Below are 15,025 nucleotides of genomic sequence, written 5' to 3'. Positions count from 1 at the left end.
TGAGGCGAGTCCAGCGCCCTTTCAATATCAGAATGTAGAGGCATCAGACTGTGTTTCTCCCCCCACGGACATTATCGCTCGACGTATCACTTCGGAGTTTGCTTTCTGCAACGCTGTTGCCCTGCGTAGTCAGTAACATCCATATCCCGATGCCTTTGTGCTCTGTAGCGTTGGTGCAACAGCAACTTATCCCTGCGGATGAAGATGGTTGTTGATAAAGTCGTGGGCTCTCCTGCTGTATTTCCTTTCCTTTCTTCAGCTCGCCACGGCCCATCGGAGAGAAGTTCCATCAACTGGACTCAACTATGCCTGTCCAGTCGACTCATCCGAAGACAAAATGGTAAAGCCAACCTCGCCATGTCGGAATACCAGGAGACGGACTATCGCGAACTAACACCTCGACAGAAGCTCTACATCATCATTCTGCTTCTCCAAGCGGCCTTCGTCACAACAACAGCCCTCTCACCCCGCCACCTCGACCCCCGCCAACGAGCAACACCCAACCCCAACCTCCCCTCCCCCTCCCGGCGCTGGACCTGCCTGCGCACCGGCGGCGCCGAGACCTCCCGCCAGGACCTGCGCGCCACGCACGCCGTCTTCAACCGCCTCTACGGCCGGCCGCGGCTGACGGGGGACCCCAACGAGTGCTTCGTGGCGCGGTGCGACGGGTTCCACTTCTCGTGGTGCAACCTGGGGAACGGCAGGCGGCGGGAGGACGTGGCGGCGAGGGACGTCGTCGCGGGCGAGATGGATCCCGGGAGCGGGGTGATGTGTCTTGCGGCGGTGGGCGGGGAGGGGTTTGATGCGGATTTGTTTTATTTCTGGGGGAGGGAGGAGAGTGTTAGGATTCCGAATTATGGGGGCGGGCGGACTGTCAGAAGCTGTTGATTGTTAGGAGCATTGATGAGATATTTTATTGAATTGAATATGCGTGGTCTCATCACCTTAGGCAAGAGCATTCGTGTAAGTATCCGTACCTTCCAAAAGTGAGAGCTGGATGCGTGGTCCATGCGCCCGGGATTTCCGGAGCTGAGCCGACTTCATCTCGGCTCCGACTCGGCTCCGAGGCCGGGCCATGGTTACATCAGGTCCATTCCACCCCCCTCCACACAGCTGCTCACACACACTCACTGAAGTAGTTGTTTGTGGGTCCCAGGCTGTCAAAGGCAGTTCATTCATGCCTCAGTCGCCCAAAGCCAGATCCTATTCTCAGTCGTCCAGTGGTCTTTATTAAAAGACAAGTAAAAGCAAAAATGACTACTGCGGGTGTCAACCGCACTGTTTATTGCTTCCGATACCGGGAGTCGAACCCGGGACTCTCCGGGAGTGCGCATGAAAGCGGAGTATGCTAACCGTTACACCATATCGGATGTTCTTGGATGAAAGATGGGTATGGTTGGCAACCCAAGTAGCGAGGGCTCACACGTGCTGACTCGGCTGGGTGCGGGGCGTTGCTGGGCCAACGCGTACTACTTTCGCGCAGTAGTATTGTCCTGAGCCGAAGTCTGTAGCTGGAGTCCCAGGGTCTGCGATGCCTGGGTGTTTGAGTTATGTGCTTCCGAGGGTCGTGCGATGGCTAGACGCAGAGGTTCGGTCATGGGAGGCAGCGGTGGGCTTGCCTGCATCCTAGAGCGTCAATTGTGGACTTTGTGATTGGGACTGGTGTGTCGCTATGGCGAAATTCACCAGATGTTTGACAAAAATATTTCCTTTGATATTCGAGTAAGTAAACAGCTCAGAGTTTCATTCCGAGTCTCGAGAGTTGCAAAGTTTGTTGCGTCACGCGTGGCTGAACCACGAAGTGCCATATGTTCATCCGAAGGCAAAGGTGCGCCTTTTTGTTCACCAAAGTCGGAACTTGACCTCTTAGCAACAAAAGTCTCCAGGCATTTCATCTTCTAGATACTTGACCCCCATGAATTGTCCCACCATGAAGAAGTCTATTGCAGCACAGTCGCACCTCAACCTTCTCCGTCACAGTGTATGCGACAAAGTACTAAGGTTTGGTTCATCAGTAAGTGAAATATCATAATGCACAAAAGCTCACGACTTGAGTTTTGGAATCAACGTGTCTTCTGAATCCCTCGATGTGTTTATCGGCTCTACTTCAACTAGGTCCAGCTCAGTGCGTCAAATTTATGAAATATTTCGTTTGCAAACTTGTTGAAGACCAAGGCTGAAGTTACATGTACACCAAAACTCCTAGCCCCCTCTATCGTACCTTCTTTGCCGAACATCGCCTGCCGAGCGATACATAATAATACATGACGCTACTCGTTATGCTTGAACGTCTTCCCTTCATATTACATCCGTCCAATGCCCTTGCCGACCCATCACTCTTTAGGCTTGTAGACGATCATCCGCCCTTTATGCGGTCGTGCCGCGACCTTCATATGACACTCCGAGCAGGAATAGTGCAAATCCACGCACCAGCCCACCATGCTGGGGACGCAGCAGACGAGGAAGAAGAAAACACCGGAAACAGTTCGCATCATTCTGTTCTCAAGTCAGCTTTCATTCCTTCCGATATACTTGCAAGGTGCACTGGTGCGTTTCACGTACAGCTGCTTGAACTCCCCCGTCTTCTTAACCGTTGTCTTCGTGCGCTGCTTGCAGAATGGGCAGTCGATCGTCTGCGGCTTGTCGCCATCCAGTTCTGCTATGGGTGTGACCTCTTCTTCTTGGTTTGTTGGGTTCTTTGAGGCATGGTCATTTTCACTGTTTTTCGGTCAGAATTGGTCTAGCAACGCACTGCGCGTGATCCATTTCTCAACTAACCTGGCTACATCCGGTATTTTCGGCGTCTCCTTCTCCATCACGGGGCTCGAACTCCGCAGTGAGGTTGCCGTCGAGTTTCTTGCTGGTTCAGCATTTAGACTTCCTGGAGGCGTTGAGACGACTGGAGGTGCAGCTTTCGAGGACATGACGTGCAGTTGGACTGTCGCAATGGGAAAATAATCGATATCAGTGGTGTTTGGCAATGAGGGTTGACCTTTGAGCCAGACGAGTCGCAATCTGCAATTCGGAAAAGCCAAGCTCTCGATTAAATGCTTCTTTAAGGGTCAACACAACTCGAGTTACGTTGCGGCACGGCAGAGACACAACCTTGGCAGACGTAGTCAACCAGCGTGGTGCGGTGAATGATACGCCTCCAACACACCCTCAGCAGCACCACACCGCAGCAGTCGGGCGGCCGAGCCCTGGAGAGAGACAATTTGGAGACGACCCAATAGCGGGCGGGATGACGACATCTGACATGTAAAAGCCACGAAGATCGCATTCTTTTACACGAACAATAGGTACATAGTATATGAGCCAGTTTATACATCGAGTAAACTTATTACTACAGCCAATGACGAGCAGATATTCGAAGAAGGCAATGCGTTACACAAGCATCCTTCGAATGCAAAACCCAGCACCATTGCCGCGTACCCAGCCCCTCTCAGGCAAAAAGTCCCTGTTGCCACCACTTGCAACGCTGGTTTGCGGTATCGTCTTTCTGCAGCGAGGTCCCGTTCGGTGCCAGGTTCATCAACATGGATTCCGTACCGTACAGGGGCACATCAGCGCCGTTGAACGACGGCACCGATTTCGTCACAAAGCTGACGATGTAAGACTGCAGAGCGTCCGCAACGGGCTCCACAATGCCGGCCGGTGCACCGTTCCGGAAGACGTATGGAGTCTGCTGGCCGTGGATGCCGGGAGGAACCGCAAATCGCACTGCAAACAAGTCGTGTTAGTCTCACGCTGCTGTTTTTGACAGAGATTAGGAACACTTACGAGCATAAGCTTGGTTGCTGAACGCCCGAGCGAGGTAGTTGGTGTTGCAGATGATGTTGATGTCCTGGATCGTAGCCAGAGCACGCTGGAACTCGTCCTTGTAGCCCGCCGAACCATTGAAGATGGGGGGATAGAGGGTTGAGTTGATGTACTCCAAGGCATCCTCCTTGACCGTGGGGAAAGAGGAGGTGATGGTGCTTAGGTAATCAACGGACGAGTTGATGGTGGGATTCGTGAAGATCAGGCCCTCGAGGGTGTTGTGCATGGTCATGATTCGTACGTCCTTGTCAAAACTCCCGTTGAGCAGCAATTGTCCCGGTAATGCGGGCGCGTACTTGCCGTCCACAACCGGGCCGTAGATGTTGTTTCCGTACGTCGCCTCGCTGTAGATCTGCAATGCGTTGCCGGCGATCACCTCTTCGCTAGACAGCTTGCGAGCCTCGCTCAGTGACGTGACGTTCAGTATATCGAGGAAGTTACCGAAAGCTCGCTCGGCGTTGACTTCCGTCGGGGCCGGGAGGAACGCGGGCGAGAGCAGAATGGCCTGGCTGAACAGCGACTCATTCTTGCGGCCTCCGAACGCGGTGAGGTGGTGCATGATGGAGCCCGCACCGGCCGAGCCGCCCATGACCGTGACGCGGTTCTTGTCGCCCCCGAAGAGATGGATGTACTTTTGAACCCATCGGAAGGAGAGGCGCTGGTCGTGGAGGCCGGCGTTGGGTGTCCCATCGGCGGCGACTTCTCTGCCCGAGAGCCAGCCCAGTGCGCCAAGACGGTAGTTCATGGCGACATAGACGAAGCCGTTGTTGCTCATTCGTAGGAGTTCGGCTGGGTTGAAGTCGCCATCGCCTGTCTTGTCTCCAGAGGAGTAGCCACCACCGTAGACCTGGAAAAGTCAATTAGATGGACACCAGATGAGCTGTGCAGTGAGGGAAAACATACATAGATCAAGACAGGCAGCTTGGTTTTGTTCTTTCCAAAAGCCGTCTCTGGTGCAATGACATCGAGAAAGAGGCAGTCCTCGGTGGTTCGGTTATCCGCGCTGACAACACGAGGACTCTTAGGAAGGGCCGCAACAGCGGCGTTGTAATCAAAGGGTTGGCCGTTCACATAGGCTTTTGTGAAGTTGTTGGATATGAGGGACCAGTTGCCGGAGGACTGCGGACAGACACGGCCGACGGATCCATCATCGACGCGGCACTGACGTCCCGTGGGCTCGACTGGTAGACGGAACCGAAGGTCTCCGATTGGAGGCGCTGCGTATCGAATGTTGGAGAAGTTGTAGTACCCGCCGGATTCCTGGATTGGTGTTAGCTGAGAGCTACTTGGACTGTGACATGTATCACTGACGTTAAGACTGTTTGCTTGGTATGCTGCCTGTTGAAAGAGTCAGTATTGAGAGTTTGTTGAACGTTAGCTGGTACAGATAGGTGAGACTAACGTAGTCAAGGTGCACCACTGGCAACTTGCTTGCTCCAGTCTGCAGTGCAAACGACGCGAGAAGAATGGTTGAGAGTGACGGACGCATTTTGTTGTGTTTGTTTGAGTAAGATCAGGATTGCTTGTTGCGATGAACCAACAACGGGAAATTAGTGAGACTTTGAAGTGAACTTATACAATTGCTCTTCGCCGCCAATATTCGAAATTGAGGTATCGCATCGGCATTCTCCAATGGCTTAGACGCAGACTGCCTAGATAGCGCCATCTACTACAAGCGCCGATGCACACCTTGAATCCATGTCCTTCAAACGGGACCCAAAGCCATCAACTTGCTGCGCAGTCCAAATTGGGTAAGGTTTACGGCGACGAAGCCACTTGTCGAATTTCCCAAACCCACCCGCGTCAGAAGTAAGCATCAGTGCTAGGGTATGGGATGCTGAATAAAGAACCTAAATTTGACGCCACAACCGGTCGATCTAGACGTATCATGCTCTATCCCCTGCTTAAACTGGTGGTAAAAGTGACTGTGGCAATTACTTAGGGCTGACTGCAGAAACAACAACGAGTAGCGTTGGCGATGTGTCTATTTCGGCCCTGCCATTTCCCTGTCGTAATCTCTGCATAGATCTTAGTGTCAGGCTAATTCGTAATTCTTTCCACATTCGTCAAAGTAGAGGCTTGGTGATGTAAGAACTGAATTTGGGAGAATGATGCAGCTGCCGTCCCGGTGAACATGATCCAGTTCTATGGGAAATTGAATAAACTACAAGTTCCCGTCTGTGACGTATCGATCCCGGACTTGTTACTCTGACAAAGGGACAAGTGCCAACGCAAATCGTCTCGTTATTTGAATAATCTCTCTCTCAGAGAAGAATAGCAACCCGTCGTCTAGATAGACCAGAGATCTGAACAGGTCGCAGCCCACGGAGTGCTGCGATTTAGGACGGCCGATGCTGTGGAGGCCGTAAACTCATACTTAGCGACAGCCAACGCAAAAACACAAAAACAAAAAGGCTTTCCAAACATGGGAATCATTAGCATTGCTTCTCTCCACTGGAGACAAAAACGTGACTTCCTTAGGGGACAATGAGGCGTTTTTCGAAGAGGAGTTAGAGGAAACGTTACTGAGGCAGTTTTCAGTTAACTATATTCTGTTGTATGCGAAAGAAGAGAGACCAAAGTAACCCTAATGAGATACTAGCACATAGTTGACGTATAAATGTAGAAATTTGTGTCGATTGGGCAGTATCTACGGTCCGTTGATGAAGCTGATAACTGAAACTTGGGGCAATTTGCGCACACTTGAATGGTGTCGGTTCAAGGAATGATTGCCCGCCTCATAATTCAATCCCATGAAGCCACGTGCATGTTTCGCGGCAGCCTGGCCCCTCTAGAGACTGTCTGTGTTCAATTCTTGGTTCGAGGAAAGCTGACGTGCGTCAAACCCATCGGGAACATGCGGTGCGGTCGGGATGATTGACCAATAGCTGGGCGACGGCTGGCAAAATCGAAAGGACAAAACGCTTACGATCGAGATCTCTGCCAATAGAGTAAGGAGAACGCACTTGGGCAGCAACAGGATCTGCACCCAATTTTCGCAGTAATGAACACGTGCCCTTGCTACTGGATTAGGTTCCCAGCCAGCCTTCATACATCAATTCTCCATCCGTCAAGCTCAACAAACACACACGCAACGCTTACCGCTTGACGTACAGAACTAGGCCTGATTTTGTGTCTTTTCAATTTGCAACAGCTCTCTTAACGGCGAGCATCAACTTCATGATCAACGTCCGCTAAAGCCTTGAAACCCACCCATCAACATAATGTCATCCTCCAAAGCAGAGCAAGCGTCGCATTTCCCGACTACTACCGAATCTTCCGGAGACTTGAAGAACTTGCCAAGAAAGCTCATGAGCCCAGATATTCCACAGAGTCATCAGGATAGTAGCCGAACGCCTTCCTTCATTTCAACTAATCCAGAGGGAAACGAGTCTGGCCAGATACCGAGCCTCATGGAGGAAATCCGAGCCTTGAAAGCAAGGATTCTGGAAATTGAAGGCAGAAACGAAAACCCGCGTTCAAACTCGAAAATCGAACAACGCCCGCCAGGACTGATTGAAGACATGGAGAAGTATCGGCGCATGGAGAAATGTTTATACTCCCACAGAAAGGAATGGGAGTCTCAGGACACGACAAAGAATCTTGATATGGTTCCAGATCAAGACAACTCAAGGCCTGGCGAAGGCAATGGTCCCTGGAAAATACACTGGAACATTGTCCATAATCCCGGGGACTACAAACGACCAGACCCTTTCGACCCTTTACACGACTGCCATATTACAGGAGACACGAACCTGGACCAAGGAGGAATGGACGACTTTGACGAGACGATCGATTACGGTAACCGGCGAGACCGCTTACGAAAGGCGTTCGAGTGGGAGATGGACCGCTTGTACCTGTCCGAAGAAACTTCCATTCGCCGTCGCAAGCAAGCTCAGCAGGCGAAAGAGAAATTACCGTCGAGTGGTTTTGCCGGGACATCTTCTGGCAGCAATCGCCACCAAGCACCGCTTGTAAGATCTGTTGATTGGAACAGTTTCAAAAAGCTGGGCGAGTATCAGCAAATGAGTCTCTGTGCCATCGACATTCTCATCGAGGAGCCCGTAATCCAAGAAGACTGGAGGATTTCAGGATTCCAAGTCGGATTTCGCAGGCGACGCAACCACCAGAAGGACCGACAAGCCCTTAACGCCATCATGTCAGCCCAGTTACCAGAACGAATTCGCATTAGTTCCGATGCAATTCCCGTGATTCTCAACAAGATACTCGAGCCAAGCGCAGAAAACTGGATTAGGTCAGGGGGGGAGCCAGTGGTGTTCACAAGACCATTCAAGTCCTTGACGTATTGCGAGCAGGGTTTGAGAAACCTACAGAAAAAGCTCGAGAATAGAATCGCACGAGAGACCATCCCAGAAGACAGCAACACCAGCCCCAATATGGTTGATATGTACAATGAGCAGGAGCAGCGTCAAGACCCAAGTGTGAGAGTTGCACTCGAGCCTCAAAGGCCACCCTCTGAGAGAAATAAGGCTGACGAACAGGTTAAGCAACTACAATCTGATGATTCAAGTGAATCAGAGATATCGGACCACGAAGACGAAAACGGGCTCAGGGAGCACGACCTTGACATGATAACGAAATTACGACAGCCTGTTCAACAGCTGGCATTCTTTCTCGACACTCTGAAACGCAAAGTTCTGCACAGATGCGAGTATCTCAACAGTACTCATTGCCGAAGAATCTTTTTTTCCGATCTTTGGCACTTGTTCCGGCCAGGAATGGAGATTATCCGCAGGGACGGTGAACAGGCCTACCGCGTGTTACACGTCACAAGCGCAAATCATCGAATGATATCGCCGTGGCAAAGGTGGACCGACCCGCCTTACAACCCGGACGGCGAGACGAAGGAGCCAAGACCCGACTTCCGTATAACTTGTATCTACGTGGACGTAGACGGACAGCATATCGGACCAGTAGCGAAGACTTTCGACATCAAACCCTTCGAAGGAGAGAGAGAAGCCACATCCCTCGAGGTTTTCCCACTACGACTTTACACTGTCCGCAACGGATTGGAGAACGAGGACGAGTGGAATGAAGAGCTCACATATACCGAGGACTCTTGGCTTAGACAAAAGCTAATCCAACGCGGAAGGAGGTTTCTTGACGTCTTGAGGGAGAGACGCTGGTTCTATGCGGGGCCGACCCTCGACGATTACGAAGAGGTTGAGGGAGAAGTTATCGTGGATTTTGAGGCTGCTTTTGACGTGCGAGATGAGGATGTTTCCCAAAACAAAAAGCCCCAGGTTGATGGGCTTCCGAATCTTTTGCTGGATGATTACGAAGTCGGAGAAGAGTGTCGCGCCAGCTGTTGTCAAGACGAATATGTGTACGATGATACACACATCGACATGAAACAAGGTCTCCAGTATATCAACAACCTCTTGCCTAAAAAGGGGGCGCAAGAAACGACCTCGCTTGCAGTTCTCCCCCGAGATTTGACAGATTTTCGAAGACCAGCTGGAAAGGGAGAGTCTCTTGTCTCAGAGGAAGAGCTTCTCATCTTATCTTGCAGAGTTTTTGGGTTCTTACTGCGTCAAAAGCGTTGGGGTAGGTGGAAAGAGAAAGAGACCCCCATAAGGCCGTACCATCGTCTGACCTGTTTCTTTTTGAACTGCAGCCGAGTTGGATATGGAGTATCTGTCCGATTACAGACCAAAGGAGACAGCTGCTCAAATCAGTCGAGAGCCAGGGTCGGGAGAGAGCTCTGATGCACGAGAGCAGCCCGTGTTACCCACAGCTTGGGATCGACTTGTTATCGACGTGAGGCACAAACAATTGGTTTTGTCCCTAATAACTCAATACTTTCGAAGTAAAAGTTCAGGCGGAAAGGACGATTTGTCTGATCTTGTGAGAGGAAAAGGTAATGCCAAAATTCCGAGAAGACAGACCGACGGCGGCAGCTGACCCCATACCAATTACAGGCAAAGGATTGATCATGTTGCTTCACGGAGCACCAGGAGTGGGAAAGACGTCTACTGCAGGTGAACTTTGAATGTAAGTAGATATAAGAAGATTGTCACGCTGACTCGGTTGCAGAGGGTATTGCAGAAAAGTTCGGGAAGCCACTTTTTCAGATGACAAGCGGTATGACCCTCAAGTACGTGATGTTGCGTAGGGTGTTTCTAACTCATAATTTCAAATCAACAGGCGACTTAGGAACATCACCAAAAGAAGTTGAACACTCGCTCGAAAGGAATTTTGCTCTCGCTAATAAATGGGATTGTATTCTCTTGATTGACGAGGCGGATGTCTTCCTCGCCGAAAGAACAAAAGATGACTTAAACCGAAGTGCTTTAGTCTCAGGTAAGCGTGAGTTGAAGACAGTAAAAGAGGATCGTGTTGCTGACACTAGGTAATTAGTGTTTCTCAGAATTCTCGAATACTATTCCGGGATACTATTCTTAACGACCAACCGAGTCGGCGACTTTGACGAAGCCTTCACCTCCCGCATCCACATGACTCTTTTTTATCCAGAGTTAGATAAAGACAAAACTCATCGAGTTTTCGAAGTTAATCTGAAGATACTTGAAGAGCAATTCAGTCGTCAAGGCCGCCAACTTGTCATCGACTACGGAGGAATCTACTTATTTGCCCGTCAGTATTATGATGAGTACCCCCACGCACGTTGGAACGGTCGACAGATCCACAATGCCTGTCGAACAGCGCTGGCTCTTGCCGAGTTCGATGCGCAAGGAGGTAGCCATGCGGTCATACTCAAGTCTCATGCTGTCGTTCAACTTCGTGTCGCACATTTCGACGTTATACGCAATGCTCACATGGACTTTACTCAGTATTTGTCTGACATATACCGTCTCGACGCCAACGCCAGGGCTATGAAACGGATGAGAAAAACCTACATGCGAGCTGCAATTGCGGACGAAAGTCTCGACAAGCCAGGAGATAACCGCAAAAACGCCTATGATGGCAAGGGCAAGACACCTGAGGTGAAGATTCCAACGACAGTTTCCTCTGGATTGGAGCAGCAGGCTTCGGCTTTTGATCCCCCAAAATCACCAATGTACTCATCGTTCGACGCACCTTTTGCACGACCGTCATGGAACCACAATGCTTTCGAAGGACCCCAAGTCCAACCGCAACCAGCTTATGGGTTGGGAGAAGGCTCTCAAACCCAACAGGCACAAAGCTTTCAGTATCCAACGTTCTACAAACAAAGAGATGGAGTCGAACGACAACAGGGCCCCTACCCTTCGCCATCTTACAGGGCGGGTGAGTTTCAGAGTATCCCAGGACCATCTGCATCAAATCCAAATTCGATGCAGACATTATACAATAGCCAACAACAAATACCAATACCACTCGAAGAACATCGGTACAATGCCGGTGTACCCCGACCCAGCTCACATGCAACGGGTACTGGCAACTTTCTTCAAAGATCCTCACAAGTCTCCAGTGTTACACAGCCTCAATTCCCCCAATACCAGGCGGAAAGGCCTTCATTGGTCAAGCAGGTCGTTCTAGACATTTATGTACCTCAAAATCATGTGGAACATAACCAAGGGCCGCTGAACGCAGTTGAAACTGGCAGAAATGCTGGCGGGGTAGGAACACAACTCCCGCCTATGCCTAGTCCACGGTGGTAGTGGAAGATTGGGCTGGTTCATGGCGAAAGGGCAAGTGGGCACGGGGAAACAAAGATGACGTCTCAGGTAGACCGCTCAAGAAGGATTGCTATTCTCTACAAATCATACATATTTTTTTAAGCCCATGCAGCGTGTCTTGGTTGAAAAGTCAATGCCATTCGTTGGTTTACTGCTTGATATGACTTTTTGCCATAGATTTGTGGGTTGACAAGAAGCTTAAATGGCTTGTCCAAACCGATACACGCGTCTTTACATCCATTACCCGACGGGAAGAAAAGAGCGGACCAAGACAGGGAGAAGCGGCGTTATGACCAACCAAGACAAGATAGCTACTGTAACAAGATTTTCTAGATTCTAGATACGAGGTAAAGTCAATAATTGACTAGATACAGAAACGAGATGGCTACTAAGAGGTTATTTAGATAGAACATACGGTATGCAATATCGGAGATGGTGTCTTGCCCGAAGATGAAGCCTTGGTCTTAGAAGAGGTATGGCTCTACCTGCCCTGTTAGGAGGCTAAACATAAGCTAGTTACTGCGGGATATCGGCAGGGAAGCAACGTAATTTGTATTATTACACATTCCTGACATGCATCAATAACTCACTCCGAGTTCTCCTTATTTCTTATCAGTGGCACACCATTTGCATCACTTTCATAACCCGGCAGTCATGCTCGACGGTCGAGGAAATTGACAACATTCGTGTGGCCATGTTTCACTGCCATGCTCCGAATATCATTGCCGTCTTCATCTTTCGCCCGCACATCAAGGTTATTCTCCAGCAGAAATGCAGCCATCTTCATGTCCTCCACTCTAGCGAACTTATTCTCTAACGTAGAGAGTATCAGCAGCAACACATTTCGTCCATCTTGGAGGTCGCAATGACATGTTTTGTCCAACAATGTCTTAAGAAGATCGAGTCGTTGTTGCCCAATTGAAATTTGATCAATGTGGGTGTGATAGAATGGTACCAGGACGGGATTGTCCCAGCTCCCGCAGAGCCTGATCGTCCGGGGCTGGTACAGCTGATTCGCGTCGATGCATGATGTAGGTATACGCAGTTGAAGGCGCCTGAACTCCTCAACAGACATAACCTCGGAAACGCCGTCTTTCGGGGAAACCCGGTTCTGATCATCAGCAATGGTGATCGTTGAAAGAAGAGATTTGGTCAAGTCATTCAGACCAAGTCTCACTGCCGTCTCCAAGAGCTTTTCGGATTTAGGGCTTTTGATCTTGACTTCAACTTCGTCTAGGGTAAGGAGGAATTCAATTGCAACTGTGTCGTCGCTCGAAAACGCCTGCGAAAGCAGCGTGTGGCCCTCAGTACTCAAAGCATTCACGTCACCTCCTTGCTGAACGATCTTCTGGAGAGTCCGAATACCTGTCTTAATGCCGAGAGCAACGTCGATCACTCTACACAGTAGAAGGCTTCCAGAAAGATCCAGGTTTGCCCACCATGTAGTCATGCCGGCATGATTCTGTAACATAGCTGAGAGCGAGCTGTTTCGATGAGCTTCCCAGAAGTGAGTGCCCCAGTAGCTTCCAGCGTATTGAAGAAACGGATGACGCCCAATGAAGTCTTCATCGATCTTCCTAGCGTCATTCTCTGACCGGGAAGTCGATTTTGCGTGGGTTCGCCATTTTCTGAGTTTACGGATGTGGCGTGTGAGGTCGTCGTGTAGCCTTTTCTGCGATAGATAACTGCAGCAGACGCTTGCAATTTGCGCTGGCCCATCCGCAAACCATTTACGGTATGTCTCCCGGAAGTACTCGGTTACTGTGTAGTGGCATGGCCGAACATCTTTGTTCTCGTGGACCAAGAGGCCATGACAGGAGATGATGATGAACTCCGCATTTGGCAAGTCGTCCTGATCCAGATCAGGGATACCGCCATCGCCGTTTCTATCCGAGGTGGTAAGAATGGCGACAGCATGCTGCAGCTCGGACATGCTAAGCTGCCTTCGGGCCCCAAATACCAAGGAGAGGGCTCGCAGGGCGCGGATTCTGTCGTTCTTGGGTTGACGCAATATTCTTTCCATTGTTTCTTGGTAAGCATCCTTGGCCCTGGACGGTAAGTGCTCAAGAGCGTGACGAATCTCAGCCTTCGAAGCTACATCGTGAAGACTCTCTACGTGATGCCTTGCCATAAGGAACCTTAATGTATAGATATTAGCGCGTGAGATGAATGCTGGCTTAGTCACGGAGACTTACATGCCATCGGCTTGTTCGATGATCTTTTCTACAATGCTCCGTTTTAACGCATCGTTACTCCCAATAACCTGTCTAAGTCTTGGATTTTCTTGGATGTGCCCTCTGACGAAAGTCTCAATATCGCCATGAGACGCCGTGATCCTTATCTGCAAACAGCTTGAAAACATGTTGACGAACTTGGGCGTGTTTCGGGACGTGCAAAGAAGCCTGACATCGGGGAAAGGCAGCCGGGATAATCTTCCTAAGATCTCATCTTGTACCCTGTCACTAGCCTCATCCAGTGCGTCGAGTACGAGATACAAAGTCTTCAATCGAATCGAGGATGACGCGAATGCATTATGCAATTCGTTTAATGAAGGTTGGACCCCAGGTCTTGTAGTGTTGCGAAGTTTGCTGATAGACTCTGGTATCTGAGTTAGACCCTGAAGAACCTGGTGGAGGACGCTTCGTTCGAGTTCGTCCAAAGTTTGTTCTGCCTGGTTCTCCTGATGGCAATATAAAGTCGCCACAATGATCAGGGATTCCGACTGCTCAAACTGGCTACTGAGATAATGAGAGATAAAAGCTCTTGAGACGTAGTTAGCAATATGACCTTTGGTTGGTTTTCCCCTCCGCTACATATTCGTGTGGTGCTGAGTAGACTGAGCCGGCGCAATGTGCTTGAAGGACGAGGACGTCGATTGTTAAAGTGTTCTCGTGTATGGAGATCAGATCAACTTACGCGATCACGGATTTGCCGGCACCGGCTATTTGTAAACTTGAAGTTAGCGAATCAGGTCCCTTTGGGTTATGTATGATATACGAACGGCTCCCATGAAACCAGATAGTGGTGGAAGGCTGGTGAAGCCACATCCTGAAGTTTTCATGTTGGAGAATCCATCCTCCAGTATTCTTGTCCCAAAGTTGTAGTAGGACTTCGTGACGGGGTCGGAAATTTAATGCAGTAACCCACTGCAGAGAATCCCGACCCTTTAACTGCTCAATCGTACGGGCCAAAGCTAGATGAAATAGGTAAGCTGAAGATTTCCCTTTTTCAGGGTCCATAGTAAAGTATCCAGACCATGAATACTCTCTTGCATATCGTCGAATATGACTTTGAGTTCCTGTAAGCTCGTCTGGTTGTCATTGAGTTGAGAGACGATTCTATCCTGAAGTAGTCTGCAAGTTTAGAGAGGTTAGTCAATCAGGGCTGTGTGCGAATGCATCTCACTGAGATGAAAGATGTGCAGCATATCGTCGACTGCCGGTTAGGCGAATCATACCTGCTATTGTTGTCGAGAGCGAGAGACAACGAGGCCTTTTGGCGCTCTATCATGCCAAGAATGCTTTTGACTTCCTTGTCGGCGAACGGCCATGTCAAAACGTCGAGAT

At 50.0% G+C, this 15,025-nt stretch overlaps 4 protein-coding genes across 4 annotated transcripts; 2 read left to right on the top strand and 2 right to left on the bottom strand.

Moving 5' to 3' along the window:
• Nucleotides 1-357: 357 nt before the first annotated feature.
• CkaCkLH20_00837 (uncharacterized protein) lies at nucleotides 358-888 on the top strand (the record flags this gene model as incomplete). Its single annotated transcript, XM_038883557.1, has 1 exon — nucleotides 358-888. One exon carries the CDS (start codon nucleotides 358-360, stop codon nucleotides 886-888), a length of 531 nt encoding a protein of 176 aa, XP_038751152.1.
• A 1,445-nt stretch (nucleotides 889-2,333) lies between these two features.
• On the bottom strand, nucleotides 2,334-2,924 carry CkaCkLH20_00836 (uncharacterized protein; the record flags this gene model as incomplete). The annotated part of the gene is made up of 3 exons (XM_038883556.1): nucleotides 2,334-2,496; nucleotides 2,563-2,718; nucleotides 2,779-2,924. 3 exons carry the CDS (start codon nucleotides 2,922-2,924, stop codon nucleotides 2,334-2,336), a joined length of 465 nt encoding a protein of 154 aa, XP_038751151.1.
• Nucleotides 2,925-3,442: 518 nt separating this feature from the next.
• On the bottom strand, nucleotides 3,443-5,308 carry CkaCkLH20_00835 (acetylcholinesterase; the record flags this gene model as incomplete). Its single annotated transcript, XM_038883555.1, has 5 exons — nucleotides 3,443-3,720; nucleotides 3,781-4,666; nucleotides 4,723-5,079; nucleotides 5,131-5,157; nucleotides 5,222-5,308. The coding sequence occupies 5 exons, from the start codon at nucleotides 5,306-5,308 to the stop codon at nucleotides 3,443-3,445; spliced, it is 1,635 nt and encodes a 544-aa protein (XP_038751150.1).
• Nucleotides 5,309-7,043: 1,735 nt separating this feature from the next.
• On the top strand, nucleotides 7,044-13,518 carry CkaCkLH20_00834 (uncharacterized protein; the record flags this gene model as incomplete). Its single annotated transcript, XM_038883554.1, has 3 exons — nucleotides 7,044-8,502; nucleotides 8,557-9,147; nucleotides 13,229-13,518. The coding sequence occupies 3 exons, from the start codon at nucleotides 7,044-7,046 to the stop codon at nucleotides 13,516-13,518; spliced, it is 2,340 nt and encodes a 779-aa protein (XP_038751149.1).
• Nucleotides 13,519-15,025: the final 1,507 nt, after the last annotated feature.

The sequence above is a fragment of the Colletotrichum karsti genome (assembly GCF_011947395.1).
Source record: "Colletotrichum karsti strain CkLH20 chromosome Unknown Scaffold2, whole genome shotgun sequence".
Taxonomy (NCBI): Eukaryota; Fungi; Ascomycota; class Sordariomycetes; order Glomerellales; family Glomerellaceae; genus Colletotrichum; species Colletotrichum karsti.
The sequence above is the reverse complement of the archived record's forward strand: the minus strand, read 5'-3'. Positions and strand labels throughout refer to the sequence as shown.